Source organism: Podarcis filfolensis (assembly GCF_964270895.1).
Source record: "Podarcis filfolensis genome assembly, chromosome: 1".
Taxonomy (NCBI): domain Eukaryota; kingdom Metazoa; phylum Chordata; class Lepidosauria; order Squamata; family Lacertidae; genus Podarcis; species Podarcis filfolensis.
Genome location: NC_139604.1, coordinates 52835698 through 52863448, shown reverse-complemented (window position 1 = coordinate 52863448; position 27751 = coordinate 52835698). Strand labels below are relative to the sequence as shown.

General features: G+C 46.2%; 2 protein-coding genes across 14 annotated transcripts in view; one reads left to right on the top strand and one right to left on the bottom strand.

Moving 5' to 3' along the window:
• Positions 1 to 594: 594 nt before the first annotated feature.
• INHA (inhibin subunit alpha) lies at positions 595 to 4364 on the bottom strand. Its single transcript, XM_083574939.1, has 2 exons — positions 3808 to 4364; positions 595 to 1379 (listed from the first exon to the last, which is right to left on the bottom strand). The coding sequence occupies exons 1-2, from the start codon at positions 4091 to 4093 to the stop codon at positions 625 to 627; spliced, it is 1041 nt and encodes a 346-aa protein (XP_083431065.1). The 5' UTR covers positions 4094 to 4364; the 3' UTR covers positions 595 to 624.
• Positions 4365 to 7600: 3236 nt separating this feature from the next.
• The window catches only part of OBSL1 (obscurin like cytoskeletal adaptor 1), a 64158-nt gene continuing 44007 nt past the window's right edge, over positions 7601 to 27751 (top strand). For 2 of the 13 annotated variants that reach the window (XM_083590784.1, XM_083590778.1), the window contains exons 1-9: positions 7601 to 7968; positions 9755 to 10823; positions 16093 to 16362; positions 16442 to 16702; positions 18932 to 19237; positions 20378 to 20659; positions 22219 to 22497; positions 23208 to 23480; positions 26162 to 26434. In XM_083590784.1, coding sequence (XP_083446910.1) covers positions 7924 to 7968; positions 9755 to 10823; positions 16093 to 16362; positions 16442 to 16702; positions 18932 to 19237; positions 20378 to 20659; positions 22219 to 22497; positions 23208 to 23480; positions 26162 to 26434 — 3058 coding nt within the window. In that variant the 5' untranslated portion in view covers positions 7601 to 7923. Of the gene's footprint in view, positions 7969 to 9754; positions 10824 to 12194; positions 13699 to 14806; positions 14838 to 16092; positions 16363 to 16441; positions 16703 to 18931; positions 19238 to 20377; positions 20660 to 22218; positions 22498 to 23207; positions 23481 to 26161; positions 26435 to 27751 lie in introns of those variants that run through there. The other 11 variants (XR_014542527.1, XR_014542528.1, XM_083590785.1 and 8 more) reach the window with 8 other exon arrangements.

The window sequence follows — 27751 nt, the reverse complement described above, 5'->3', positions numbered from 1 at the left end:
GGGAAATTAGATGGGATGCCTTTTTGACAGGAGGGAAGCAGGAAAGGAAACTATTAAGCAGCATCTCTGCCCAACATCTGCTTTTCCCATTCTTGGTTGTAACATCAAAAGATGTTCTTCAGTAAAATAAATTAACATGGGACTAAAACTTCAGCTGCATGAGATCTGTTGAGCCCGCCCCACCCCCTGCCAGCCCAGTGGCTGGCTGGAGAACCTTTACAGTGGGTAGGTGATGAACATCATTAACTATTACTATTTTACCCTTCCATCACTCTACAGTCCCACCACTGCAACACATTATAAACGGCATTAAACACAACACATTAAAACACAACACTTAAAAGGGAATCGGCTTGGGTTTGGACAGATGGACTCAGTCACCAGTCCAACCAGAAAGGAAACTTGCTCAACAGCTTAAGGTGCATGGGGGGGGGGGAGGAGTTCTTCTGAGAGCCAGTGTGGTGTAGTGGTTAAGAGCAGTAGACTCGTAATCTGGTGAACCGGGTTCACGTCTTCCACATGCAGCTGCTGGGTGACCTTGGGCTAGGCACACTTCTTTGAAGTCTCTCAGCCCCACTCACCTCACAGAATCCAAACTCCTCTTCTTCTGAAGACAGGTCCTTGCTACAGGCAGGCACAGTCCTGGGTGAGGATGTTGGGTAATGTCTCATACTTGAAAGAGTAGCCACCGTCTGAAGTAGTGCGGACCCGCATGGAGCGCATGGTGCCTGGCAAAGCCGCACAGCACATTTGCAAGTTGGGCTTATGGGTGAACATTTGGGCATCGGAGCAGGTCCCGTGGCAGTAGTGGAATACGAAGCTGCTGGGGTGCACGATCCACTTGTCCCAGCCCAGCTCTTCAAAGGAAATGTTGACAGAGGCCCGATGGCAGTTGCCACCCGAAGGTTCGTAAAGTAACTTGAAAGCGGCTGGTGTCCCGGGCACCACGGATGAACGCCGGGCCCGGTCATGGCCTCTGGGCTTGGTTGCTGTGACGAGGAAGGGTATCTTCTCGGCATCCGCCACGCAAGGGCAGCCAGGGCAACGGACAAACAGCACAAATATCTTCTGGGAAATGTAGGGCAGGAAGGAGTCCCCAAAGTGGAAGACGGTCCAGCCCTCGGGGGCTGGCACTGCCATGGTAGCCACAGGGACCCGGCCTTGGTCAGAGAGCTTGAGGATCTCTACCTGTGTCTCAGAGCCATTCAATGCTGCTTCTGAGAGGTTGCTGCTCTGAACGGTCACGGGGCCTGTGTAGAACCACAGCTGGGCCGAAGTCACCACACGACTCAGGGTGTGGCTGGAGGACTGGAAGATGTAGGTGAAAACTCCCGCATCCTCCGGAAGCTCATCGGGCTGAGGTGGCCCACATGGCACGTCTGCAAAGGACAAGAGAGGTCAGCAGGGGCTTTGCTTGCCGTGTGGGCCCAAACTTGGAAAGGCAACAGAAAACAGTATAGACCAGCCATGGAGAACTTGTGGCCTCCCCAGTGGTGCTGGGCTACAATGCCCATTGTAACTGATCATTGGCCGTGATGGGAGTCGGGAGTCTGATAACATTGGGGGGAGGAGTAGATGTTCCCCACCCCTAATATAGGCAAACCTATGGGCAGAAAAGTTAAATGCTGGTTTCCAGATCTCCCTTCTGGCTTGTTACACACACACACACACTCTTTCTGCCTGCTTCATGCTCTAAACAGATTTTTAAAAGCATGAGATCTTGGTCCCCAGACAATGTTTGCTTTTCCTCCTCCCAGCACCAAAAGCGTGGGGTCCTCGTTTTACTCTTTACCCTGCAACCGTGGGCTAGGATTTTAAAATGGAACACTGGCTTTGAAGAGCTTGAAAGAGCTGGAATTAGCATGTTTATGTTGGGCTTGCATTTCCTAGTTCCAGCCTTAATGTTTGTACCTGTTGTACTGAATCTGCCTACAATTTGCCCACTTTCCTGTTCTAAAATAAATGTGCCTGTGATGTAGCTTGGAGATAGATCTCATCGCCGTTATCACATCTGTTGCTAGAGACTTGGCGTATACCTGGGTCAAGATTACACTCACGCGCCATAGCAAAATGTGCTGATATTTGCATATCAAATGTGTGGCCCTAGTGGCTGGGTCGGATTTTCCTTTATGGGACACACTGAATGCCACCCCAGTGTGCTACCTCCTGACCCTTCCTTTTGAAATCCAGTTGGCTGCTTCCACCCTGCCCTAGGTATGCATGCAATCCTGTCTCCCGCATGCCTCGCTCCATCCTGGCAAATGTCATAGGTGCATATATTTATACATACTTGGGAAAGTGGTACAAAATTCAGTCAGGTGTTCTCTTTTATTAGACCAATTAACTTTGGTTGGGATAAGGGTAAGCAAACACTCATGGGCAGTGTCACATGAGAGCCTGCATGTCCTTGCGCCAGCGGAAGTTGGGTCCAATAAAAGACTGCAGACTTATTTTTGTTTCTCTTAACATGCCAGCATCTGTATACGAAGACTAGGTTGCTGCAGAAGAGCTAGTCAAGCCATAAAAAACCCATAATTTTTAAAGTCCCCTCCCCACCTCCTGTAAATAATTACTATATTTCATAGAATTTAAATTACCAATTTCCCATTTTTCTTATGTACATCCCGTTTCATGCACAACTGGAAACTCCCCAGTCTGCCAATCCTGAATAGGGAAAGTCCGTATCTGTCTCAAAGAATGCTCAATAAGCACTGCAGTCCTATGCACAATGCCAGTGAAACACCCTGAAACAATGGGGCTTGTTTCTAAATTAATATGTGCTAGGTTGGGCTGCAAGGTTGCAGCCTTAGGTGTGTGTGCACAGAAGTATGTCCTGTTGAATTCACTTACTTCCAGGAAATATTGCATACTTTGCACTGCACAGTCTCATTAAACTCAGTTGGATATCCAAACTCAGAACTGGGCTGCACAGCTACAAGAGGGAAGGGATGTTCAGATGATACTGAACTTCAGTGGGAGTCCCAGTTTGGACTGGAGGAACAGAGGTAAGCACTTAAGGCTCAGCAGCATTTGCAGGTTGTGGATATATATAATTTTTGTGTTAATTTTACAATTTTACAATTTCAAACCAACATTTTACAAACTTTAAAATATCCAGTAACTTCCCTTCTCTTCCCATGGTTCATTTTACATATAATACATCCCAGCATATTTTATTATAACCATTCAAATCAGTTTTCCACTTTTACATCCATTAAAAATTATTTACTCTGTTGAATTTATCTTAATGCTGCCAGCGTTTTCCGCCGTATACAGTTATTTTCCATATACTCAATAAATGTTTTCCAATCTTCTTTAAACGTATGTTCTTCTTGTTCTCTTATTCTATATGTTAAATCTGCAAGTTGTGCATATTCTGTCAACCTAAGTTGCCAATCCTCTTAAGTTGGGACCTGGCTCACTTTCCATTTTGGGGCTAACAAAACACAGACCGCAGTTGTTGTTGCATACATAAATAACCTTTTCTGGCACCTGGGAATTTCAGTCTGGGTTATCCCCAACAAAAAAGGACTCTGGTTTTTTGGGGGAGGTTTTGGATTTCTAGAGCTGGAGAGGTATGCTTTAGCTGGGGTAAGCAAATATGTCAGGTGTAAAGTCTGCTAACTGGGGCAGATGGAAGTTGGTACTCTGAAGCATCTGGGGGGCACTGGATTGGGGAAGGCTGCATCTGAGGCAGTGGGTGCTAGGTGATTGAAATTCCTTCCATGAGAAATCAGTCAATTTTTAAGAAGCCACACAATGTGGCTTAACTCCCATAGTAAGCCCTCAAGTAACGGGTTTGCTTACCTCTGGAGGGGAAGGTGATCACCTGGGATGTGTCCTCTTCCTCCCACCTCTGAGCAGCTGGTGTGTCCGAGGCATGGCGCCGGCGGATCCCTCTTTGTCCCACCTGGACCCTTTCACCTTGAAAAGCAGGACCCAGGGACTCCAGGAAATGTGCCCTGACTTTCTCCAGGATGAGCTGCCTGTCAACCTCCCCGCTGCTGCAGCCAGCCACGGCACCCGGAGCCAGCAGCAGGACCAGCATGGAGCTGATGAGGGTCCGTGTGCGCAGAGAGCTCTGATCCAGCATGTGCAAATAGAAGGATGTGCAGGGTGTGCAAAATTGCTGCTGGGTGGATGTAAGGGTGCGAGCTGAGTCTCTGTGGCCAGGAGCTGGTTCGTGGTCCAAGGGATGTCTGTGTGTTTGTGCATGCACAGAGGTCCTATGCGTTCTGTGATGTGGTCTTGCTCCTCCGTTTCCTCCTGTGCATCTAACTTGCTGGGCTCCTTCTGCCTCCTGACTCCTTTGCTGGAGTAGGATGGCATTGAGACTGTATCTGACACTGACGCAAGTGTCTGCCAGCCATGAATATTATCTCCTGGGCAGCAAAACACAGGAGACGTCTGGAATGCAAGGACAGTGCTGCCCTGGGGACAGGGCTTTAGGGTAGGGTACTCTGAGGGAGAGAGGGAGGCAATCGAGGGCTGGGATGGCAGCAGTGGGGCACAGCAGAGACCAAGAGGGCAAATGCTTCCTAGTTTTTCTCCCCCTCCCCTCAATAACGGCCTGGAGATCCGTGTTGGTTCTTGAGTTACTAAAGTCAGAGCTAGTCAATCTGACCAATCCCAGGAATCATTAGGGAGATTCAGGCTACAATCCGATACCCACTAGCCTGGGATTTAGCTCCCTTGAGCTCAGTGGGACTTACTTCTGGGTGGCCAGGTATTGGATTGCCCTGTAATATTGCCGTGCAACCCAGGATCCTGCATTCCTAAAGGCCTCACTAGGCAGCTTGCATGGATATTGCACACAAAAGAACACAACCGCATTTCACCTTGCAATCCATTGGTTCGGTATTCACAGGTGCTGAAGTGGATCGAGGTCTCCAAAAGGATGTGTTAGAATTATTGGAGTGGATTAAAATGACCTTTAAACATGCATTAAAAAGGTTTTTAAAAAGTCGCACCCTTTTACTACAGACAGTGTGGGTGGTGAGAAGGGGTAACAAATTGCGTTTTGCTTAGCTGTGAGTACTGTGGGATGATTAAACAATGTCCCCACCTGGAAGGATGCTCCATCCACTGCTCCCTGCTCCTTGGTCCTGGATCGTATTTCGGAGATGGGCTTGCCAGAGCCCAGCCTGCCTGGTTACAAGCTTTTAATCCTAAAGAAACTAAATCCATGGCAGCCCCTGCACCTTCTGACCGGGAAAAAATTCTTAGCCCAGTGAACCATGCAAAGCTGCCTTTGAATCAGACTCTTGGTCTATCTCGCTTGGTGCCATCTGCTCTGCCTGGCAGGAGCTCTCAAACCCCTTTTCAGCTTGGTGAAGAGGCATCCCTTTCAGTGGAGATGCCAGAGATTGAACATGGGACCTTCAGCATGCCAAGCATGTGCTCTACTGCTGAGCTATGGCCCTGTCCCAGCTAGAGCTGGTCAGCCGAGTGAATCGGGAACCAACACCACAGATTTCTGCTCATAGTGCTAAACACAACCCCTTCCCTACATCCCAGGGTTGGGGGCACAGGATGTGTGAAGTGGTGACCGGAATTCAAACACAGACAAATAGCTCATGGATTGAGGGAGAGACTACAAAGAATGTAATTTTTCAAGCACGTATCAAAGAATTCAGAACATCTTGCTGCTCCGGCATCTGTTGGCTGAGGTTAAATTTCAACGCACTCTCAAACTGTGGTGCGATCCGGTTCACACTGGCAGTAGGGATTTGGTGGGGATGATTCCTGGACCCAAAGGATAAGGAAGCAAGTCTGGCCTGGACATTTTCTGGGGTGGGGTGCTGCCAATGCCATCTCATCTGACTTTGTTTCCAGTGATGTATGCCCATCTGGCTCTATGAAAGAGGCTGGCAACTGAAATGGGTGTGTGGGTGTCCTGCTGTGTTATAGAACAAGTAGCTCAATCCCTTGGCAGTATTCATGTTCAAACAGCCCAGGGGTCATCTTGGATTTGTATCACAAAACCTTCCCACCTTCTTCAGAAATCCAGGAAGACCCTTGCTGCCCTGTACAGGCCTAATTTCCCGGTGCTCAACAAAACAGCATCAGTTGGAACAGTTTACATGAAGCAGAATAAATAGTGGTATTAGAATCATGTGGTTGGGACCTCAGCGATAATCTAGTCCAACCCTCAGCCAATCCAGGAAAGCCACTGCCTCATCCCTGACAGCTGTTTTCCCAGTCTCTGCTTTAAAACCTCTAAGGAAGGAGGGTCTGCCACATCCCAAGGCATTCTGAGCAAGCTAATGAATTCATCCCCATCTCTGTTACAGTTCAGCAGTAGGCTGACAGGTTTTGTTTTGTTTTTTAAGTATGGGGATTTGTTTATTTTTTGAATTGCATTACGACATGTAAGCCCCGAACTTGAGCCTTTCATAGCACAGTTCGGGGGGGGGGAGTTCCCCCTTTAATTCTGTCGAATGCATAAGCCAGCTTTTACGAACCTGACGTCTTCCAGATGTTCTGGACTACAACTCCCATCAGACCTAGCCAGCACATCTGAAGGGCACCAGGTTGGCAGAGGCTGTTGTAAACTGACCTCTCCACCACCGCTATGTGTTCCTCATTGCAGGATCTATGGCTCCTTCCTTCTCAGGCCCCCACCCTGGATTCCATTCTTTTCTTTTTTAACCTCTCAGCTGAGAGCAGGCTGCCAGTTGTTCCCTCCTGGGAAAGAAGGAGGCCAATCTCTTGGGAAATGGGGAAAGTTGCAAATTATCCTGAAAATGATGCGTGCGTTTAAATGGCACCAGTATTGTTTGTTGATAATATTTGTAACATGGAAAGCAAATGAAGAATGCAGTTTATGGGGAGAAAAACAACTTAACAGCTCAGTGCTTACTGAAATGGTGGCAGTGAGAGAATATTGAGTTTTCCTGTGACCTTCTGCTTCTCTTTTGGCTGATGTTGCCATATCCTTTGTCATCTCCCCATTCCAGTCTTCAGTGATAAAATACTTTCCAGCGCTGTAGCCTGGTTTCTGATTTTACTTCCAAAGTAGTATCCAGCAGCAGAGATGGCTCCAGGTTAAAGGGGTCCCCAGTCAAAGTGTCCTCTTGTGCCCCCACCCGCTTTTTGCTGATAGGCTCCTTCAGGCTTACAGCCCTCTAAATTTCCATTTCCCACAATGCCCTGGAATGTCCAACATAGTGTCACCTTGGTGCATTGGGGAAATTAAGATGGAGGCTGGCAGACCCAGTTGCCTCATGTGCAGGACAGGTGTCGATGCTGGCGGGCCCTATAAGGGCTCTGGGGTCCCAGCAGCTGCCCTGGAGTACAAGGTGCTGATGCCAGACCTCCTGTCCAGCATTTTAAGCCAGTCACTCTTGCGGTGTGACAAGAACCAAAATTTCAGGCAGCCTGTGGGGGAAGGGGTTACCCTGAGGGGTGGTTTACCCTGCTTTGAGGCCATGGTGACCCTTTTCTCCCCGTCCCCTGAGGTGGGTTCTGCCTGAGGCAGCTCCAGGGCTGAGGGATGCCTTTGTGCTCCTCCCTGCTGGGCTCTATACTTAGCCAAGCCCCAGCCCCCGCTTATCAGCCCAGCCATGTCATCAGAGGGTATTTTTGGGGACAGCAGCTGCAGGCATTTGTAACGTCGAGTCCCTGCTCTCAGACGCCTGGTGAGCGGGGCAGAGGAGGAGGAGGCCAGGGACCCACAGTATGTGAGGGGCAGAGGGTAGGTGTGTGGGGAAGTGGTGCAGGATTGGCAGACCGGCAGCAGGGATGCCCAGTCTGGGGCGCCGCGGTACAGAAAGAGAGAGAAGAACGAAGGAGAGCAGCTGGCATGAGGATAGATGGATGGATGGGCAAGTGGAAATCGTCTGACTGGAGGAGGAGGAGCTGATCGATTGACAGAGTGGGGCAGTTGTAAAGTGGATGCACAAGGTGGCTTGAGGTTAGTGAATGCTGGGAGGAAGGCAGGCCGGTCCCCTCACAGCCCCTTACGAGGTAAGTGTCATGGTGGGGATAAAGGGGAAGGAGCTGGAGGGAGGCAAAGTTATGGCGGTGGCAGTGGTACTCTGGAGCTGCTATGAGTGGTGATGGCTCCTCCAAGATCCTAGTCACTGAGGGATGAATAACGTGAGAAAGTATTGGGGCTGGCTTTGGGATACCAGCAGAAACCGCAGCACCAAGAGCCTGGCTAACCTGAAGCCTGGAGGTGGTGGTGGTGTGTGTGCATGCTGCACAAGGTGATGATAATAACCCAGAGCCTTGCTTTGAAGCAAACCCTTTCTCTCCATCCTGTCCCTGCCACTGACTCAAGTACATAGCACACAGACATTCTCTTCTCATTCCCCAGCTCCTTCTGTGTGAGGAGGATGTTCACACAGAAAACCGGAGCCTTTTGAGTGAGAGCTGGAGGAAAAGAGAAGGCTCTCTGGAATGTTCTCCCTCCCTCCCGCTCCATGGGGTGTCAGCCTGTTATCAGTGAAGCATTACACAGAACAGGATAGGGCAGGAATGCATATTGCGGGCCCTCTGGGGGCTGGCGTGGCATTTGGGCACAGAAAGCAAGCTGTGAGGTGCCCAGTTCAAATCTCGCCTCAGACTCTATGCTCTTTCTGAGTGGTCCTTGAGAATCCACTATCCTCTTAGCCTCAGTTCCACCCCCTCCCCTCCCACACTGTGCGGATGATAATACTGACCTACTTTATAGTTGGTGGATGGCAAAAACACTAGAGATACGTTGGATGAAGCAATAATCAGTCTCATTTAACATGATCATCCCCATCTTCATGGACTGGTGGCCTTGGAACTGTCTCATAGACATCCTGGCCCAGAGTGGGGAATCCTGGCCCAGAGTGGGTAATCCTGGGTCTTCCCTCCCATGACTTGTGTGACTTGGGGTCATGAAGGGGGGGGGCAGAATAGAGTTGCATGTATACATGATGCTTCTTCCCAGATTTCTATGAATACCCACAAAATGAAGGCGCAATGTAGCCCTGTCTCTCCATTCATTCCCCTCTGATTGACACATATACATTATACGGTATGTGTGAACTATCTTGAGATGTCCAAAGAGAGAGCAGAATAAAAGTCTGATGGGACAGCACTTCATGGTGGGTGCAACTGCAGAAAGGAAAAAGGGTCACCTCTTCAGAAGGCGTAGAATTGCACACCGAGACCATGTGTCTGCCCCTGACCTTGGCCTGCTGCCAGCATGGAGCAGCTGCTGAGATTAGGGCAAGGGGAGAATTTGATGGACTCCGCCTGCCCTAAGAGCATTTGTTGATATCTTATTTTGTCCAGAGGACCTGCCCACAGGATCATAGGGGCCAGAAGGTAGTCCAGTACCCTGTCCTACTTACAGCAGAAACCTTCTGCTCATTAATTCCCTACAGGCTAACCTAAACCATACTGGCCTAGCACAGGGCACAAAAGGGCCAGCATCACTGAAGCAGGTTGGTACAAAATGGGATTATCTGGTGGGATTGGCCTGGAGGCACAACCAAAGGAAGCCAGTGATGGTGAGAGCAGCATGGGTGGGTTGAATGCCTCTGGCCTCCATCTGCCATGTGACAGCTTTACTGGCTGCTGAAGAAAGGTTGGATAGCAGTGTGATAAAAATATGGGTAGGATAAGTGATCGCATGGCCACTTGCCTGTATGCCAAACTGAGCTCTGATCCACTTAAACATCACCATTAGGTTGAGTGAACTGAATCACAGGGAAGGTCTCCTTCCCCGTCCTTCACCTCAGCTTCTCCAGCAATGGTTCTTTCTTGATCTCTGTAGGTCCCTGGCCTCAGCTGTATCCCGAGTGTGCCAACCATGGATGCCTTTGGGGGAGCTCCCCGATTTCTCACCTACCCCCGTACTTTTACAGTGCCGAGTGGCACCAATGCGGTCCTGAAATGGCAGGTAGCTGGTGAGCCACGTCCCAGCGTTGCCTGGGAGAAGGATGGCTCTGTGCTGGACCTGCCATCAGGGCGGATGTTGGTGGAGGCTGATGGGGATGCGTACAGCCTGCTGGTGTATCAGGCTGGTCCAGCGGACAGCGGGCGCTATGTGTGCAAAGCTAAGAACAGTGTGGGTGAAACCTACGCGGCTGCTACTCTCAAAGTGGAGGCAGCAGAGCTGAAACCCAAAGGAGAGCTCGACATTCAACCTCCGGTCTTCCTGAATAGGCCGGTCTCTGCACGCGTGACCAGGGGAGAGGATGTGACCTTTGCCTGCAGGGTCTCGGGGGAGCTTGAGTGGGAAAAGGATGGGTGGAAACTGTCAGACATCTTTGAGAGCAGCCATTACAAAGTGGGCAGAGAGACTGGTGACTGGCACTCTCTGCACATCTATAACACCCGTCTCCCTGATGCCGGTGTTTATGTATGCCGGGCACAGAACAGTTTTGGAGAAACCATGGCTGCAGCTGTGCTCCTGGTGGATTCTGTAGCATGTGTTCCCCACAGTGACGCGTTTACACCCCAGAACAGCCATTTCAAGAAGCAGCTGGAGGCACAAGATGAAAAGTGGAGGGGGCATCATCCTGGGCAAAAGGTGTCGTCAGAAACCAGGCAAAACGGAGAAGTGCTTCCTAGCCCACCCACGCCAAAGGCCTTTACCGTCAATGAAGGGAAGCACGCCAAGTTTCGCTGCTATGTAACCGGGAAGCCCAAGCCAGAGATCGTCTGGCAGAAGGATGGGATGGTCTTGTCCCCTGGAAGGAGACACCTGCTCTACGAGGACAGGGAGGGGTACTTTATCCTCAAGGTGCTATACTGCACGGCTCGGGATTGTGGCCTCTATGTATGCACAGCCTGCAACACTGCTGGCCAGACACTCAGCGCTGTGAGCCTCCATGTCAAAGGTGCGTACACTGTGGGGAGGGGGGACAGAGGGGTGGGTGTCTGAATCCAGGAGTCAGAACGAGAAGGGCGCTTGGCATGGGGGAGGGCAAAGCCTGAACAATTATGGGCACCTCTAAGGGACAGAAGAAGGAGTTGGTCTAGTTGAAAACAGGGGAGTGTGTTTTAAACAGGATTAAAGTATTAGAGGTAGGCCAACCCCTTGAAGGTGTAGAAAAGCAGAGATAGGGTGGAGTGGTTGGTGTTACAGCATAAATTCTGAGTTTGGAGTTAAAAGTAAACCCTTCCTCTTACACACCCTTCAACATTTCTCTGGTGAAAATAGAGATGTCCTAATTATTATTATTATTATTATTATTATTATTATTATTATTATTATTCCCCACCTATCTGACTGGTTTGCCCCTATCACTCTGAGGAGCTTCCAATATATATAAAAGCATATTAAACATTAAAAAAAACACCTTCCCTATACAGGGCTGCCTATGGGGATTGCATATCTCCATACCCTCCTACATTTATTTGATGAAAATAGGGGCATCCTAAAGAAAAGTGGGACATTCTGGGATCAAATTAGAAATTGGGACGGCTTCTGTAAATCTGGGAACGTCTCTGGAATATAGGGACACTTGGAGGGCCTGGTCTTAGATTATGGAACCCATTATGCCTGCATGACCTCTGATCCACCCTTGCCCTAATGGGAATGATGAACCAAGCAGCCAATTGCTCCAGGCTGGGAGAGTACAGACAGCTTATTATGTAAAATAAGAACCGTGATGCAATAAAGAAGTACAAGCCCCAGAGTTGGCAGCTCACTTGCCAGAGGGGGGACAGGCCTGGAGCCAAAGCGGTCTCATGTGGAACTCCTATGGCCTTCTCTTTTGGGCCTGAGAGACAGTAGCAGACTCAAAGGCCACTGTAAGCGTGGTGGGTACTGCTCCCTGCTTGTTGTCTGCTTTTATGCTGAGGTGTCTGGGTGACCCTTCTGGCACATTCCTGGAAGCCTTGCCAGGAATGGGGAGTGTATGCCACTCGCCACTGACAGTGCCTATGAAGTGCTGAGTAGTTTGGGTAGTAGCCAGAGAGACCAGGTCAGATGCCAAGTGCAGGGCTGAACATGAAATATTTCCCATCCGGAAGGAGGAGACATGGCATGTGAGATAGCGGTCCTAGAACATAACTTGGCAGGATATTCTTCCATCTTGCAAGAAGAACTATAGCCCTTTTTACACATACAGTGAATGTGTGCAGAAATTACTCAAGTAATCAAGAGGTGTGTGTAGGTGGGCAGGGGGGTAGGATAATATCTGCAGCTTTTGTGCCTGCTCACTTGAACTGTAGCCTTTTTAGCAACAACTGCACATTGACAAATCTTCGGAGTTATGTGCCTACAAGCTATAAGCCCATGGGATTTCTCTCCAGAATTACTGATAAACACATAGAAGTTGAGTGTGTGTGAAGGCAGTGGGCACAATCCCCTCTTTTACCCATGGATTCTACTCAATTTGTTGAGTGAAGGAGGCTCTTGGTGGCTCAGAGAACTGAAGGAGATTTTGTTTGCTGGCTAGCAGAATAGTGAGGCCTAGTTACACAACGGCAGATGAGGTGGAAATACTCCTGGATTGTAGGTGGGGATTGCAGGACTGAGTCCTCCTCTATTGCACATGCAACCCTAGATGTCAAGCTGAAAAATTAATGTCCAGTTTGCTCCTAAATCCATTTAAAAAATAAAAATGGATGAGCATTCGGTGCCGGATTACCAAGTAGGCACTGACCTAGGGGCCCTATGCCTTTTAGGGGCCCCGTGACAACGGATCAAAATAATATTGATTTGATTTTGAAAGGAAATTACAAAAACATATTAGGACACAAATTGTGGCCCCCTACCCCACCCCTGTTCAACTGCCTAGGCCCTAGAGGCCTCCACAGGGTCTAATCCCGCGCTGTGAGCATTTAGTCATGTGATCTTCCACTTGCAGTTTGAAGTGGTTTTTACTGTTTTGCCCTGCTGTTGAACTAGACCGCCGCCTCTGAAAGGATGTTGAGGGGAAAGGTCTGCCAGTGCCAGGGTCAACAACAGCCCGCTCTTTGTCAGACCTGGAAATTGGGCTATGTTTGGCCTTGGGCTGCCCATAGTTCTTGGTGCTGCCGCAGCAGAAGTAAGAATTCCTTGTAGAAGCTGCTGGCCACCCCTGGACATTTGTGGACTGGTATGGTACAATTCATACTAATGCATGTCATATTGGCTAAAATGAGGGCAAAGTGTGACAAGGGGGAGAAAGGAGGGTGTGCTTAAAAAAAAAGTTTTTCGAAGTGTGACAGCATTTATCGACGGGCCCATTCTTTGATGGCTTGAAGCCCTTAATTTTGAAGAGGGTTCCAAGGAGATCAAGGGAGATGATGATAAAGGCTCTGCTGAGTTGTGCGCTTTTGTTTAGCCTGGAGAGCAGAATCTGGGAGGTGGATGCATGATAACAGGCTTCAGTTATATGTCAAAGGCTGTGCTTAATAAGAAATGAACCAACTGTTCTCTGAACCTACTGAGGGTCAGGCAAGATGAGAAATGGGCTTTACAAGGCGGGGGGTGGGAGCAGGGGTGAGAGATTGAATACCAGGAAGGTTTTTCTGTCCATAAGAATAGCCACGCAATGGAACATGTTACCCAGAGAGTTTGAAGTGCCTGCATTCGTGTTGTTGTTTTTTGTTTTTAAATAGTTGAAACATCTGTCAGGACGGGAGCCTGAGTGGATAAAGGATGGAAAGAAAAAATCCCCTCAGAAGAAGCAGAGAAAGAGAGATGGCTAGGTGTACAGAGGAACTGAGTGGGCCAACTGTGGCCCATTAATAATAAGTTGAATAAGTTATTGTGGCATGCTGGTAAACAGAAGGGAAACAGAATACAGATTGTTTAAAGCCTAGATTAAGCAAATAGTAGATGAGGCAGTACAACTGTTCCCTGATTGTACCCCTCCAGATTGAATTAAATGTTTATTTTATCATCATAATTATTGTTATTATTTAAAATTGCATACTGCTATATCATTAAAAAAAAAACCAAAGCAGTTTACAGCAATAAAACCATAAAACCATACAATAAAACCATAAAAACCATAAAAACTATATAGAAAATGGGACATGAAAGAAAAGTGTTACAGCCTGGCATTTCTCCTGAAATGCTAGCTTTCTTTGGGTGTGGAGGGGTGGGGGTTTGCCCGACTGAAGTGGCTCAATCAGGATTAGTTTTACCACCTCACAGCTTGTGTTGACCTGGACCAACCAGAACATTATTTCTAGGGGGAATTCCCTTTAAAACATGACACACATTTTAAATGATTATTTGTTGTTATCTGTCTTAATGTCTTCTCATCCAGGGCTTAATCTTTGCTAGGCCTCAGTACTGACATCTATTCTCAGTTCTGAGATCTTTAGATAAAGGGCGATATACAAATTTAATAAAGAATAAGAATAAGAATATAGGGTGCTGCCTTATACAGAGACAGGCCATTAGTTCAGAACAGTCTGCCCTAACAAGAACCAGTTTCCCAGGATTTCAAACAGGGGCAGGGCTTTATTTCAGCTGGAACTTGCCGGAACTCAGTTCCAACACCTCCCAGGTGGGGCCTTTGCCATTATAAGAGAACAAGAGAGGCGTTCATGGTGAGTTGTGGCACCTTTTTTATTAAAAAAAGAGCACTGGACAGGGGTATCTCCATGGAGATTCCGGGTGACTGAGTCGGAGGCCTTCTGGATGCAAGGCACATACTTTTCCACTGAGCTATGAGCAGGCGTGGACTTTGGTAATATGGTGCCCTGAGCAAGGACATATTTTGGCACCCCCTCCCAAATAATTCATCTTTTCACAATAATCCCTTTTGCAACAGTTACTTTTAAAATAGATATTCTCATTATTATTATTATTATTATTATTATTATTATTATTATTATTCTGTGCAACAGAACCACCCACACCGCCCTAAATCCAGTGCTGCTATGAGAAAAGATGAAACTTCTTACCAGTTGGGTGCAAAGTATATTAATCTTATCACTGAGTAACCTTATAGAAACCCCATGCATTGGAGATTAAGGGGAAGGACTTCCAGACAAAAGGATATTATTTCCAGACTGACTTGAGCCTGGCGTCTTTTTGTCCTGAAATTAATCACTGAGCTCAGCTGTGCCATCAAAGCAACCCCTGCCTGTTCTTCCCAGAGCAATTTGCCCTTGCTGTTTCCCACATTTCCATCTCTGTGTTGCATTCCCTTGGGCTGCTGTGTGGGTGGCAGGTGTCCCTTTGCACTAGGACCCGGATAGCTGACAGCAAAGAGGTTCAGTGTGATAGATACCACATGCCACCCACTTAGCACTCTGCCACTTCTCAGAATAACCCTTGGTTGGAGAACCTGGCTGCCCTCCCCCCAATTCTACATTCCAATTCTGCTTCCCAATTCTGCAGGCAAAGGAAGGGCAGGTACTAGCTGAATATTCCTCAGTACCTTTCCTCAGGGCCCCACAGCAGCTTTACAAACAATTGAGTTAAACCTTTCATGTTTATCTAGTCCCTTTTTCAGTTTGATGGCAAAACATTCCAGAAAGAATGTGGGCAGGAGATAACCATTAGTGCTTGTTAAAACAATTATGTTTAAACCCTCACATTCATATTCCCTTTCAAGGTTTGATGACAAAATATTCTAGAAAGAACATAGGCCGGGGAGATTACTATCATGTTTGTTAAAACTGCCTTGTGCATTTGTAAATGTTGAGATTCAGTATTCATTAACGCCTCTGTTCATCTTACTGATTATTCCATGTGGCAAAGCCCCAAAGAGATTAACTAGTTACGGACACTTTCTCATGATGGATGGGGGGGGGGCAGATCAGTGGGCATCACAACACCAAGAAAATGTGACGTGGTGCTCAGCTCTTTGGTCTTCCCAAGCTCTAGAAAGAAGAACCAGATAGGGGTTTCTGGGCTGCAAATGTGATTGATGGTTGAAGTAGGAGCCCAGCCAAATGGAGAGGAGAAAATATCAGTTGTGTTGGTTGTGAAACAAAACACAAAGAAGCCAGAGGGCTGAGGCAGGAGGGCTGTGGCAACAACAAAGGAATGGACCTTTGTCAGGGAGAAGCTTGATATTTTCTGGATCCCAGCACCCTGACTCTTTTCCTCAGCTCTGGGACCCTGAAGATTTCAGTTGTCTCTGTGGAGATGGTCCTTTTCTTATGTTCAGGTTTCCACATACATTCAGGTCCGTCTTTATCTCTTTCTCACAGAACCCCGACTGCGGTTCCAGGCACCGTTGGTGGATGTGGAAGTGCTGGAGCGCCAGGATGCAGTCTTAGAGTGCCAAGTGCCTCTGGAGACCATCCCTACAGCGTGGTATCTTGAAGACAAGCGCCTGCAGCCCAGCCCCAAGTACCTGATGGAGGAACAGGGCCTGTTGCGGCGGCTGACAGTGCGGGATGCCCGGGCTGACGACGATGGCATTTATCTGTGTGAGATGGAGGGCAAGGGCCGCAGCGTTGGGGAGCTGTCAGTGCAAGGTGAGGAGAGTTTTGGAGTCATGTGTGGCTATGATAGAGGCTCTTCTTCCTGTGCTAACTGTCCAAACTCTTTCTTCAGGTCTGATTGTGAAGCGGTTGCCACGGAAGCTGGATGTGATGGAAGGGGAGAATGCCGCCTTCTACGTGGAGACGCGGGAACCTGTGGAGGCACCGAGTTGGGGTCGTAATGGTCAGGAACTGGTGGAGGCACCCCATACCCTCATCAGAAGCTTTGGCAAAACCCATCTTCTGGTCCTGGTGCACGTAACACGGCACGATGCTGGGGTCATCACTTTCACCGCGGGCGAGTCGCAGACCTCCGCACAGCTCCGTGTCAAATGTGAGTGGAGAGGAGAGATGGGGCTAGTTGCAGCAGGAGAAGGAGCATTCAGCTAGCCACAAAACCCATTACATTTGGCCGTTGACACAAACTCCAATCGTTAGTTTCCTCACTAAAGGAAAAGTTTATTATTTCCTGTCTTTCATCCTGGACTGGATTGGAATTGATATCCCACAGAAAAGAGGTTTTACATATCCCACTCTAGAGTCAAACTAGATTCACCCATAACGAATAATAAAATCATAGAATTATAGAGCTGAAAGGGACCCTGAGGATCATCTAGTCCAACCCCCTGCAATGCAGGAATATGCTGTAGTGTTCTAGTTGGTAGGCCAGGCCTGGATCCAGCCTGATTGAGACTGCCCTGAATGACGTGGAGTCAGGTCATGACTGAATTGTCACAGAAATTTAAACCAACATTCTAATAATGACTAACACATTTCAACCCCTTTTTTGACCTCAGGTTCTGGTTTTGTGCTGCCTTTTATCCATTCTCCTATGAGAGCCCTTCAAAGGTCACACTCTGCCTTTTAGAGGGTGTCACCAGACTGCCAATATTTTGCAGGAGGGATGCAAGCACATATCGTGAAATTTAGGTTTGTGCAATTAAAGTAGGTTAAAGTGCTATGTCACCAGAGTGCAACGAACCCGCTTTTTAAAAAAATGTACTTTTTGTGTTAGGAAAGTGGAAGTAAATTGCATTGAAGCAGGTGGAATGAATGAATGATTAATGGAAAGTTGTGTAGTAAACACCCTGCAAGCAAATCAGGATGAATAGGAGGATCAATGATCATTGTTGTATAACCACCCTGCCAACATTTTAGAATGAATGTTAAATAAAGACCAGATATGATCTAACCTCCATGTAAGCTTTGTGCAAGCAAATTAGGATGAATGCTCAATAAATAAGTTGTCTAGAGGAGTCCTGAGCATCTCTATGCCAGAATGAGGATCAAATTGCTGTAGAATCACAAGAGAAAGAAATTGCAGCTAAGCTACAAACTAGCTACTTGTGAGACTTTACAGCTGAAATCTATGAATAACCCTTGATAAAGAGTTATTGTACTTGAAACGTCTCAGGAACAAAATTAATCATACATAGAAGGCTTTGCTGACAGCAGCTGTTTTTGTTTTCTGTTTTTCCTGCTGTCCAACAATCTAAGCTGCTCCCTGCTCCCTGACGTATGCCCCAATTGTGGTTTTTTTTGCCTTGATGGTTTGTTTTGCTAACAGTTTCAGAGGTTGCAATTGATCATGCAAAAGTAGTTGGAATGGGCAAGGGCTGCTTAATATTTTATCTAGGTGTTTGTTCCTCTCCCATTCCCTCAAGCTTCATTCCCATGCTCTGGAATGGGGGAGGGAGGACAAGGGTTAAATAAGCCACCCTATCTCTCTTCCACTCTTGATTGCAGCCTCAGAACTGCTTTTCTGTTTAAAACAGAAAAAACTAACAAAATCATACTTTGTGGAAAGGACACACAGCTTTGTTTAATGTATATTTTGGCCCTAGGTCTATCAAGCAGATAGGCAGATTGAGGATTTTCTTCCTTCCCAAGACACCACTTTTTGGGTAAACTGAATTTGTGTAAACGTACATGCTGTTGGCAACATCACATTGAAGTGTCTATTCTGCCATGTGCACGTGTGATGAAGAGCTGTAGAAGACTATTGCTATTTGATGCACACACATTGCCACGAACCAGTTATGGCCTAGATAGGGGCTAGAACTGAAACTCAATCCTAACAAGATGGAGGTTAAATAATTTGTCTAAGAGGCTTCATGGTATTCAGTTTGTACTGAATGGGCTTGTGACCCCTCTAAACTTAAGGATCAAGTTTGTAGTTTTGGCGAACTCACAAGCTTTGTTACTGGAGAACCATGTACCCTTCTCCTCTCCCTTCCCCTCTTCTTCCTCCAGGCCCTCCCTAACTCTTCTAGGGGTTCCCCCAATAACCTGGAGCAGATTCAGGGAGAGTGCAGGAGGAAGAGGGGGTCCTATTGCACTAACAGGATGCGCTGGTTGTATAATGTTATCTGACAGGAGTGCCTTGCATCATTTTAAGCTTGTGCACTAACTGTGGCCTTAGATGATAGATAGATAGATAGATAGATAGATAGATAGATAGATAGATAGATAGACAGACAGATGCTGATCAGTTATCTATTCTCTGGATTATGCCCCAGGTTAATAAGATGGAAAATTGATAAAATTGAATTATTTTCTCTAGGTGCCAAGAGGATCCCACCAAGTGCACCTGTGGCAGCAAGGATGTGCATGTCACGCAACAATGCTGCCCTCCTAACTTGGTGCCCACCACCTGATGTTCACCGCAGCCCACCAAGTAGTTACATTCTTGAGAGGCAGGCAGTAGGAGAAGCTGAGTGGGTGCCTTGCCTCACCACTGATGTTGCCAGCATGGTTGAAGTTCCAGGCGATGGTGTGCCTCAGGAGGCTGACTACCGTTTCCGTGTGTGTTCTGCCAATCAGTATGGATGTAGTGGCCATGTGGAATTCCCAGGCACTGTGCACCTTGGTAAGCCTCTCTGCCCCCTAATAGTGTCTGGACACTGTCCCTTACTCAAGCATGGACATTGCAAGGATCTATGACCTTTTATTATTGAACCACTGGGCACTCTCTTCTTCCACTGTCCTTTGCCATTGGCCTCTGCAGTTGTGGAAACACTATAAGTGTTGCCACTTCCTTGCTTTCCTTGGCCATGGTGATCCACCTGCCTGCTAGACTACCCTTACCATTTAAAGGGAAGGACCACAACTCTGTCCAGCTACCTTCTGCTTATATTTACTCAGCAGGGTACCTAAATTAGCTAAGCTATTTCTTACTAACTAACCAGTATCTTTAGTAGAAACAAAATAAAAAAAATTCCTTCCAGGAGCACCTTGACCAACTAAGTTTGTTAGTAGTATGATCTTCCTGCAGTCAGCTTTGGAAGCTTGTGGTTTTCTTTCTTTTTTGGGGGGTGGGTGGGAATGCTCATTTCCATTTTTTTTTGTCTGAGACCTCCCTATTCCTTTTTATTTTAAAGCTCAGTGTATGTGCTGTGATTACTATCTCCACCTTAGGCAATTCACAATATACTGTGTGGCGATCTTGTGACAGTATCTCCTTCAAACCAGGCCTGCTTCCAGCATGTGGCATATCCGTGGAAGTAGATGCCTTTTGTCTGGTACTGGGGCCTCTTAAACAAAATGGCTAGGTTGTGCTCAGGTGAGGAGCAAACTGCAGTAGCGGAATCTGGCAATACAAGCCACCCACTGAAGCATCACCACAGATGTGACAAACCACCCACCATGAGAAATGTGCTAACAAGCTTTCACAACAGTGATATATAATGGATTGTTTTCACTTATTGGATTTTTCACAGTGTGCAAAAATCTAAATTAGATATATAAAAAATACAAGCTATTGTTTTGATGATGGTGACATCATATGGATGCTGCCCCTGCAAAAAACCCACCTTCAGATGTGAGCAGCACCAATTCCACAATAACTATCCATCTGGAAGTACCCTCAGACAGTTGAATGCCTCCTATTCATTTTCTTCCACAATCTGAACTCCTTCCTTCCCATTTGTGTGTGTCAGTTGAGTGTGTGTATACATGCATGCCTCACCCATTTTGAGCTGACTTCCTTCATCTCTGTCCGCCTTTGTAGTGCCCAGGGCTCGCATACAAAAAGGACTGCAAGATGTGAAGGTTCATGCTGGAGAGGATGCTACTTTTTCAGTGCAGCTTTCAGCCTCTCAGAGCGGTTGCTGGTCCTTCAATGGGAAAAGGCTGGAAGAGGAGGAGGGGGAAGAAGGACAGCAGTACCAAATCACACACAGCGGGTTGGACCATGCTTTGCGGATCAAAGGAGTGCAGCTAGCAGCCAATGGGTCTGAGGTGCAATTTGAGGCTAATGGTGTGAAGGAATGTGCTGCATTATGTGTACAAGGTGAGGCTTTGGTTGGATCTAGGTAGCGGACTAGGAATTGGTCGACTGTACCTAAAATGATTACATACAAGCAACCATCCCATGAAAAGAGGAGTGCTTTGCCCATGATATGCAACAGTGTTCAATCTTGGGTCCCCAGATGTTGTTGGACTTTATCCCTGACCTTTGGGTAGGCCTGCTTTGGATTATAGTCCAACAACATCTATGGACCCATGGCAGAAGAACAGAGGTTGGGCCTATGGATTGTTCTGCTGTGAGAATAATAGTTTAGATGGAATTTAGATGGAAATAACGGCATGGAAGTTAAGGTTTAAAAACCTCTTCTGTAGGTATTGCTGTTCCAGTCAAAACCAGAGCCCCATTTGCAATTATTTTCAAGTAAAACAAAAAAATATAGCAGGAGATCTGATCATGAATTTCCTGTGCCATATGTGGTCTAGCCCTCCAAGCTGCCAGCTGTTATTCCACTTGGATTCCTTGCAGCTGGAATCTTTATAGCAGTAAATGTCAACAACTGGCTTCAAGGCATTTGCATCAGATCTCTTTGAAACACCCCTCTGACAGTTTACTCTGAATTGCATTTGTTTATTTTGAGTTTCTGTGATTTGCACTAGTCTTTGCACAAACCAAAGCCAAATTGGCACAATCCAGTTTTGCCGAAACTAGTAGATAAGATGTCCTCCTGCACCTGATACATTTCAGCCAATCTAAAATCTCAGTCATAACTTACGTTGTCTTATGTATTTATTTAATTTCCAAGATCTCTGTGGCCTCCAAGGCATCTCCCCTATATGATTAAAAACATATAGCACAGCTAAAATACATAAATGCATGCATAAATACAACTGAACATAAAATACATCAGTTGCAATTGCATAACAAGTAAAACAGCAATCCAAAAACAAAGCAAAAAATCAGATAAACAGAGGTAGCGACAGTTTAAGCAATTAAAATAAATGGGAAGCTTGTCTTCTTGTTTGCCTTGTCTGTACATTTTAATTTTTATTGCCCTTTAAAAATGTTTTTTCTATACTATAAAGGCTACAATTCATTGTGCATAAATAGATATAAACATACCTGCTGTTGTATAATATGTGTATGAGGCGTGACATGATTAAAGGATCTTTCCATTGCATTTCAGTTATTTACAAGGATTACCCAAGGAAGGCTTTTAATCTGAATCACTGTTACTAAAGCAGGAACTGTCACAATATTCTTCTGAGTAAAGGAGATTATGAACAGTTGGATTAAGCCTATGGATCCATTGCCTTGGCACCAACTGTGTTGAAAGATGGAACAAATCAACAGAAGCTTCATATCTGTCACTCAGAGTTGTGTTTAAATACAGATATCCTGATGATTCTTCCATCCCAGCAATTTCTTGTGGTTATCACCACAACTTATTACCACAAGGTAGTCACTTCTGTGCTTTTCACATGTGACACTGGACAGAGATTTTCTCTCACAGGTGTACCTGGTGTTTTCAAGTGGCATCACCTGTTCTGTCTGTGAAGTTAATGTTTCATTTTGCATAGGTTTCACACGCTGTGTCTCCCCAGCCCCACAGGTACATATTACCCCAGTGCCTGAGGCCAGGCGACTCCGAACACTCACAGCTGGCATGCCTCTACTCCTGGAGTGTGAAGTCTCTATACCTGACACCCCCATCAACTGGTTTAAAGAAGGGAATCCTGTGGCCTTGGATGATAGTCGTGTTGGTGTCCAAACCGAAGGCCGTATCCACAGGTTGTTGATTTCCTCTGTCTGCTCTTTGGACTCTGGGACATATACATGCGATGCAGGCGATGATGCTATCAGCTTCACTGTGACCGTGGATGGTGAGTGGAGGAAAAAGAAGTTGGCCTAGTTTTGAGGATCAGCTAGTGTAAGTTCTACTTGGGTCACCAATGGAGCCATTGCTGTGGGCAAAAGGGTATCATTGAGGTCTTTCCCTGACACCTGTGAACCCTCTGAGGCCACCCACACACTGTCACCTTGGCCATGGCGGGTTAGGATAGTTAACTATTCCTTCCTTGAAAAGCGAATTACATAGAGCTGAAGGAGGAAATTGGAAGACTGATACTCTTTCCCACTTCCTCTTCAACTCTATGTGCTTATCAAGGCTCAGATTAATTGTACGGGGTCAGACTTTTACTAAGATCCCTTTGAAAACATAACTGTGTGTGCGCGCACCTTCTCTCTTTCTGTCTCAGGGCAAGGAGGAGGAATAGTCCAGGGGAGAGGAGGGAGAAGAGACCAGAATGGGTGGTACCCACAACGTTTGCTCAACAACCTGAATGTGCCTATGGGCCTAAAAAGAGTTATGCAACCCTTGCTAGATTAAGGTCTTAGAATAAGGTCTAACCTATTAAAATAAAGGGGTCCCTTAAAATACAGTAAGGGGCACCTGTGAGATTTCTGCCATCCGGTCCCAGCAGGAGTTTGTCCTGCAGCCCAATCTTTTCTACCCCCAATTCAGAAAATGTGCTCCATCCTCTGAATATTTTCCACCTTTTCTGCCATTATAGTAACTCTTTGCTGTTTGCAGAACCTCCTGTGAGGGTTGTTCACTCCAACGCTGAGGAGGCCCATACCTACCAGGTCACTGAGCGTGTGGTGCTAACCTGTGAGCTGTCCCACCCTGATGCTCCCGTGCGCTGGTACAAGGATGGGGAGGCAGTGAATGAAAGCGACAGCTTCTTACTGGAGAGTGAGGGCCCACACCACCACCTGGTCATTCCTGCAGCACAGGTGAAGGATGCAGGGGAATTTGTGTGTGACATAGGTGGAGATTCTGTGCTCTTCAACGTCACTGTTACAGGTCAGTAATTTCCCCCAAATGAAGGGCCACCACAATCTGAACATGCCCTCCCTGCTCAGTCCTTGATAGCTTGGTACAAAGAATCAGATAGATAACAACCTTTTTTTCTGGCTCAGATAAGGGGACAAATGACAAGTAGACTTGTGGCACGTAAAAACAATACAGGAATATATATCTGCATTCATAGGGAAAGGCCTGCTTCATCCAATGCATGGACAATGAAGATGGTGGATATCCATTTTTAATTCTGATTCTGATGAAATAGGCTCTTGTCTATCAAATCTCATGACAAAATTAAGTAGCTTGTCTTTAAGGTGCCACATGTTTCAGTTTGGGGTAGGGTTTTAATCTTTTTTCTACAGCAGACTACATTGCTCCTTTTTCTGAGGAGTAGGAACATTCTTCTCAGCCACCTGGACTCTGGCACCTAAGTTGCAGAACAGATTTTACAACAGTGATGTAGCAGACCAGGAACAATAGCGCACAGAGGTGTGTCTGGCACTTTCATTATGTAGTTTTCATTGTATGCTGAAGATGCACCTCTTTGTCCTGGCCTGAGAGAGAGATATTTTCAGGAGACACACCCTATTATTGTGACTGTTGTTTTTTTAAAGCCATTTTTAATACTGTGTTTTAAAATAGCTTTCTAATTCACCCTACAACCTTAAATGAAAGGAGGGTAAGAAATATTAATATTAATAATAATGTGATCTCTTGGGGCACTATTTGTCAGTCCTTCTCATGTCAAATAAATGAGGCCTCTCACCAAGAGAAACTCACTAAATAAGTTAAGCCAAGGAAGATGTAGGCTACATTAGTGTGCATGACTAAGGCTGGAAGTGGATCTTTTATTTTGAAAAAAACCTTGAAGTTCCTTTAACCAAAATGTTACAAAATAGTGAGCAAGCTTTTGAGTCCACAAGAAGTCTTAATCAGGCTGAATGTTAAGCAAAGCAGATGGCGTGTGTTATATGAGGGGGAAAATACATTTTTAAAATGTATAGTCTGAGAAGGGGCATAGCTGTGGGGTTATCGTGAAGAGCACTCACACTCTTGAATTAACCACTCCATCACTGTTTTATAAACCTGAAATGCTGAGCTTTTCTGAAATTGTCTACTGGTGCGTCATTGTTCCAAACACACAATTAGATTTTCAAAGGTTATTTCAAACACACCTCTCCCCTTTCGTTGTTTCTCAGCTAAGTTGCTGGTGTCACCATTCCAGAAAAAGAAAAGAAACCTGTTCAACAGCATTGTTGGCCCAAAAGCTTAGGAATGAAGCTTGAGTGAAGTACCGTATTTTTTGCTCTATAAGACTCACTTTTCCCCTCCTAAAAAGTAAGGGGAAATGTGTGTGCGTCTTATGGAGCGAATGCAGGCTGAGCAGCTATCCCAGAAGCCAGAACAGCAAGAGGGATTGCTGCTTTCACTGCGTAGCGATCCCTCTTGCTGTTCTGGCTTCTGGGATTCAGAATATTTTTTTTCTTGTTTTCCTCCTCCAAAAAATAGGTGCGTCTTATGGTCTGGTGCGTCATATAGAGCAAAAAATACGGTAGCTGCTGTGAATGACCTAAAGCACAGGATTTCAACCTTTTTGAGTCCATGACGCCCTTTACCAACTACATTCTTTCTGCGGCACCCCTGTGGGGCTCAGAAGCCCAGTTATGTCACCCTGTTTGCCTGCAGAGCTGGCAGCTTCTCACACTTTTCAAACACCCTCCCTCGTTGAGAGAGGGAGACTTGCTCAATGGCTTGGCAGTTTGAGTTTCATGGCAAAGTCAGAATCTCTATGTGGGCCATTCTGTGTCCAAGCCCTACATGTTAATTGCATTTAGAATTTCTAAATTACTTTAACTGTTAGCTAAGTGAGCAAATTCCCATTCCATAACAACCCTGCAAGATTGGTCACTGTTATCTCTGTTGTGTGTAGATGGGAGAGCTGAAGTTGACAAACAGTGGCTTGCTCAAGGCCAAACAAAGAGTCTGTGGCAAAGGTGACATTTGAAATCCAAGTCTTCCAAATACAAATTCATCTTTCTGTCTTCTAAACCAGCTGACCTCTTAGTAATGGGAAATATGATGGCACGAGGTTCTGTCACTGAAAGCAGGCCTCCTTGTGCACCCTTCCTTTCCTCCAAGGTGATATGCATAGTTCTCCCCACTTTATCCTCGCAGCAACCTTGCGAGGCAGGTGAGATGGAGAGGCAGTGATGGCTCTCCCACGTCCCAGTGTAACACCCATCGTTCTGCCCGGACGCTGAGGTCCAGCGCCGAGGGCCTTCTGGAGGTTCCCTCATTGCGAGAAGCAAAGCTACCGGGAACCAGGCAGAGGGCCTTCTCGGTAGTGGCGCCCGCTCTGTGGAACGCCCTCCCATCGGATGTCAAAGCGATAAACAACTACCTGACATTCAGAAGACATCTTAAGGCAGCCCTATTCAGGGAAGTTTTTAATGTGTGATATTTTAGTGTATTTTTGAAAGCCGCCCAGAGTGGCTGGGGAAATCCAGCCAGATGGGCGGGGTACAAATAATAAATTATTATTATTATTATTATTATTATTATTATTATTATTATTATCTCACAGTTTTTTTGAGTTCGTTTCCAATTCTAGAGTGGGGATGCAACAGGCTCTGGGGCAGTAATAGGCTTTTCATGGTGCAGTTCTCCCTCCCCTCCCCCAGACCCTCCTGTAAGGATCCTGCACTCCAACGCTGAAGAGACCCATGCCTACCGAAACTCTGAACGTGTGGTGCTGGCCTGCCAGCTGTCCCGCCCTGATGCTCCCGTGTGCTGGTACAAGGATGGGGAAGAGGTGGAAGAAAGTGAGCGCCTCCTGCTGGAGAGTGAGGGCTCACACCGCCGCCTTGTCATTGCCTCTGCACAAATCCATGATACAGGGGAGTTTGTATGTGATGCAGGCGGTGACTCTGCCTTCTTCAACATCACCATCACAGGTGAGAGCTGTCCCCTGTCCTTCCCCACTTTTTATATATACATTACTTTTTATATATACATTTTATATATACATTACATAAATATACATTATTTATATCTTGCCTTCTTGACAGCCAAGGGGTGCTCAGGGAGGGAGAAGTGGTTTCCATTTGAGGGAGAACTTGTCTCCCCCAGCACTGCTCCTTAAAGGTGCCCTGTGCAGCTCCTTTCCACCTCTGACATAGGAGGGCAAAGGGAGCCCCTCAGAAAGACTTGCAACATCCTGTGCAATCCTCCCCATGCTTTGCGCCTCTGACATTGTGGGTGGAAAGGAGGGTTGCAGGAGGATTGCAGAGGGCTTTGCAAGCCTCCCCATGCTTCCCCTTTGCACCTCTGACATCAGTATACCTGAAGGAGCGTCTCCAACCCCAACGTTCAGTCCGGACACTGAGGTTCATCTCTGAAGATCTGGCAGTTCCCTCACTGCCAGAAGTGAGGTTACAGGGAACCAGGCAGAGGGCCTTCTCGGTAGTGGTACCCGCCCTGTGGAACGCCCTCCCATCATATGTCAAAGAAATAAAAAATTATCTTTTTTTAAAAAAAATAATATTTATTAAGAGTTTAGAGATTACAAAAAAAGAGAAACAAAAAACAAACAGCAAAAAAGTTAACAACATATACATTACAATATATTTAAAAAAATAGATAGAAAAAAGAAAAAAAGTATAAAAGGAAAGGAAAATACAGCTGTAACAATAAAAAGAGAAAAAATAAAACACACATCCAATATTCCATCTCTTTGTCTTTCATTTACTTGTTTCATCGACCTCCTCACACCTCCCTTTTTGTATTCTAATTTAATTATTTGTTTCAGCAAATTCTTTCCATCTTTCTCAATTTTTATTGGATAATTTATCTTAACAGTCTAGCCTATCAATTAACTCAGCAAATCCTTTTCATCTTTCAGAATATTCTATCATTCGATTTACCTTAATTTATTTTAACCTTATCTTACGATAAAATACCTTAAATACCTTAAATCCTAGAACTTAATACTAATTTATACTAATGATATATCTCCTAATATCATTTCTACTAAAGCCAAATAATTTCATTCTGCCATTTTTCCTAATTCCCAAAATAGATTTTACCCTAATTTCCAAAATAAATTTTTAAAACTTTCTTCCAATCTTCATCCAACGTCCCTTCTTCCTGGTCTCGGGTTATGTCAGACCTTACTGTCTTTTCCATCTAGTCCATCAACCTGGTAGCCTTATGTCCGAGGCTCTTAAGTCTTTTCCATGTCCCTTCTGCAGTTCTTCTTCTTGTTTATACCA

Bases quoted from the DNA above. Each gene is read 5' to 3' on its own strand.
- INHA (XM_083574939.1), bottom strand. From the start codon at position 4,093: ATGCTGGATCAGAGCTCTCTGCGCACACGGACCCTCATCAGCTCCATG. The intron at 1,380-3,807 runs GTAAGCAAACCC...TGTCCTTTGCAG, and splicing joins GATCACCTTCCCCTCCAGAG to ACGTGCCATGTGGGCCACCT.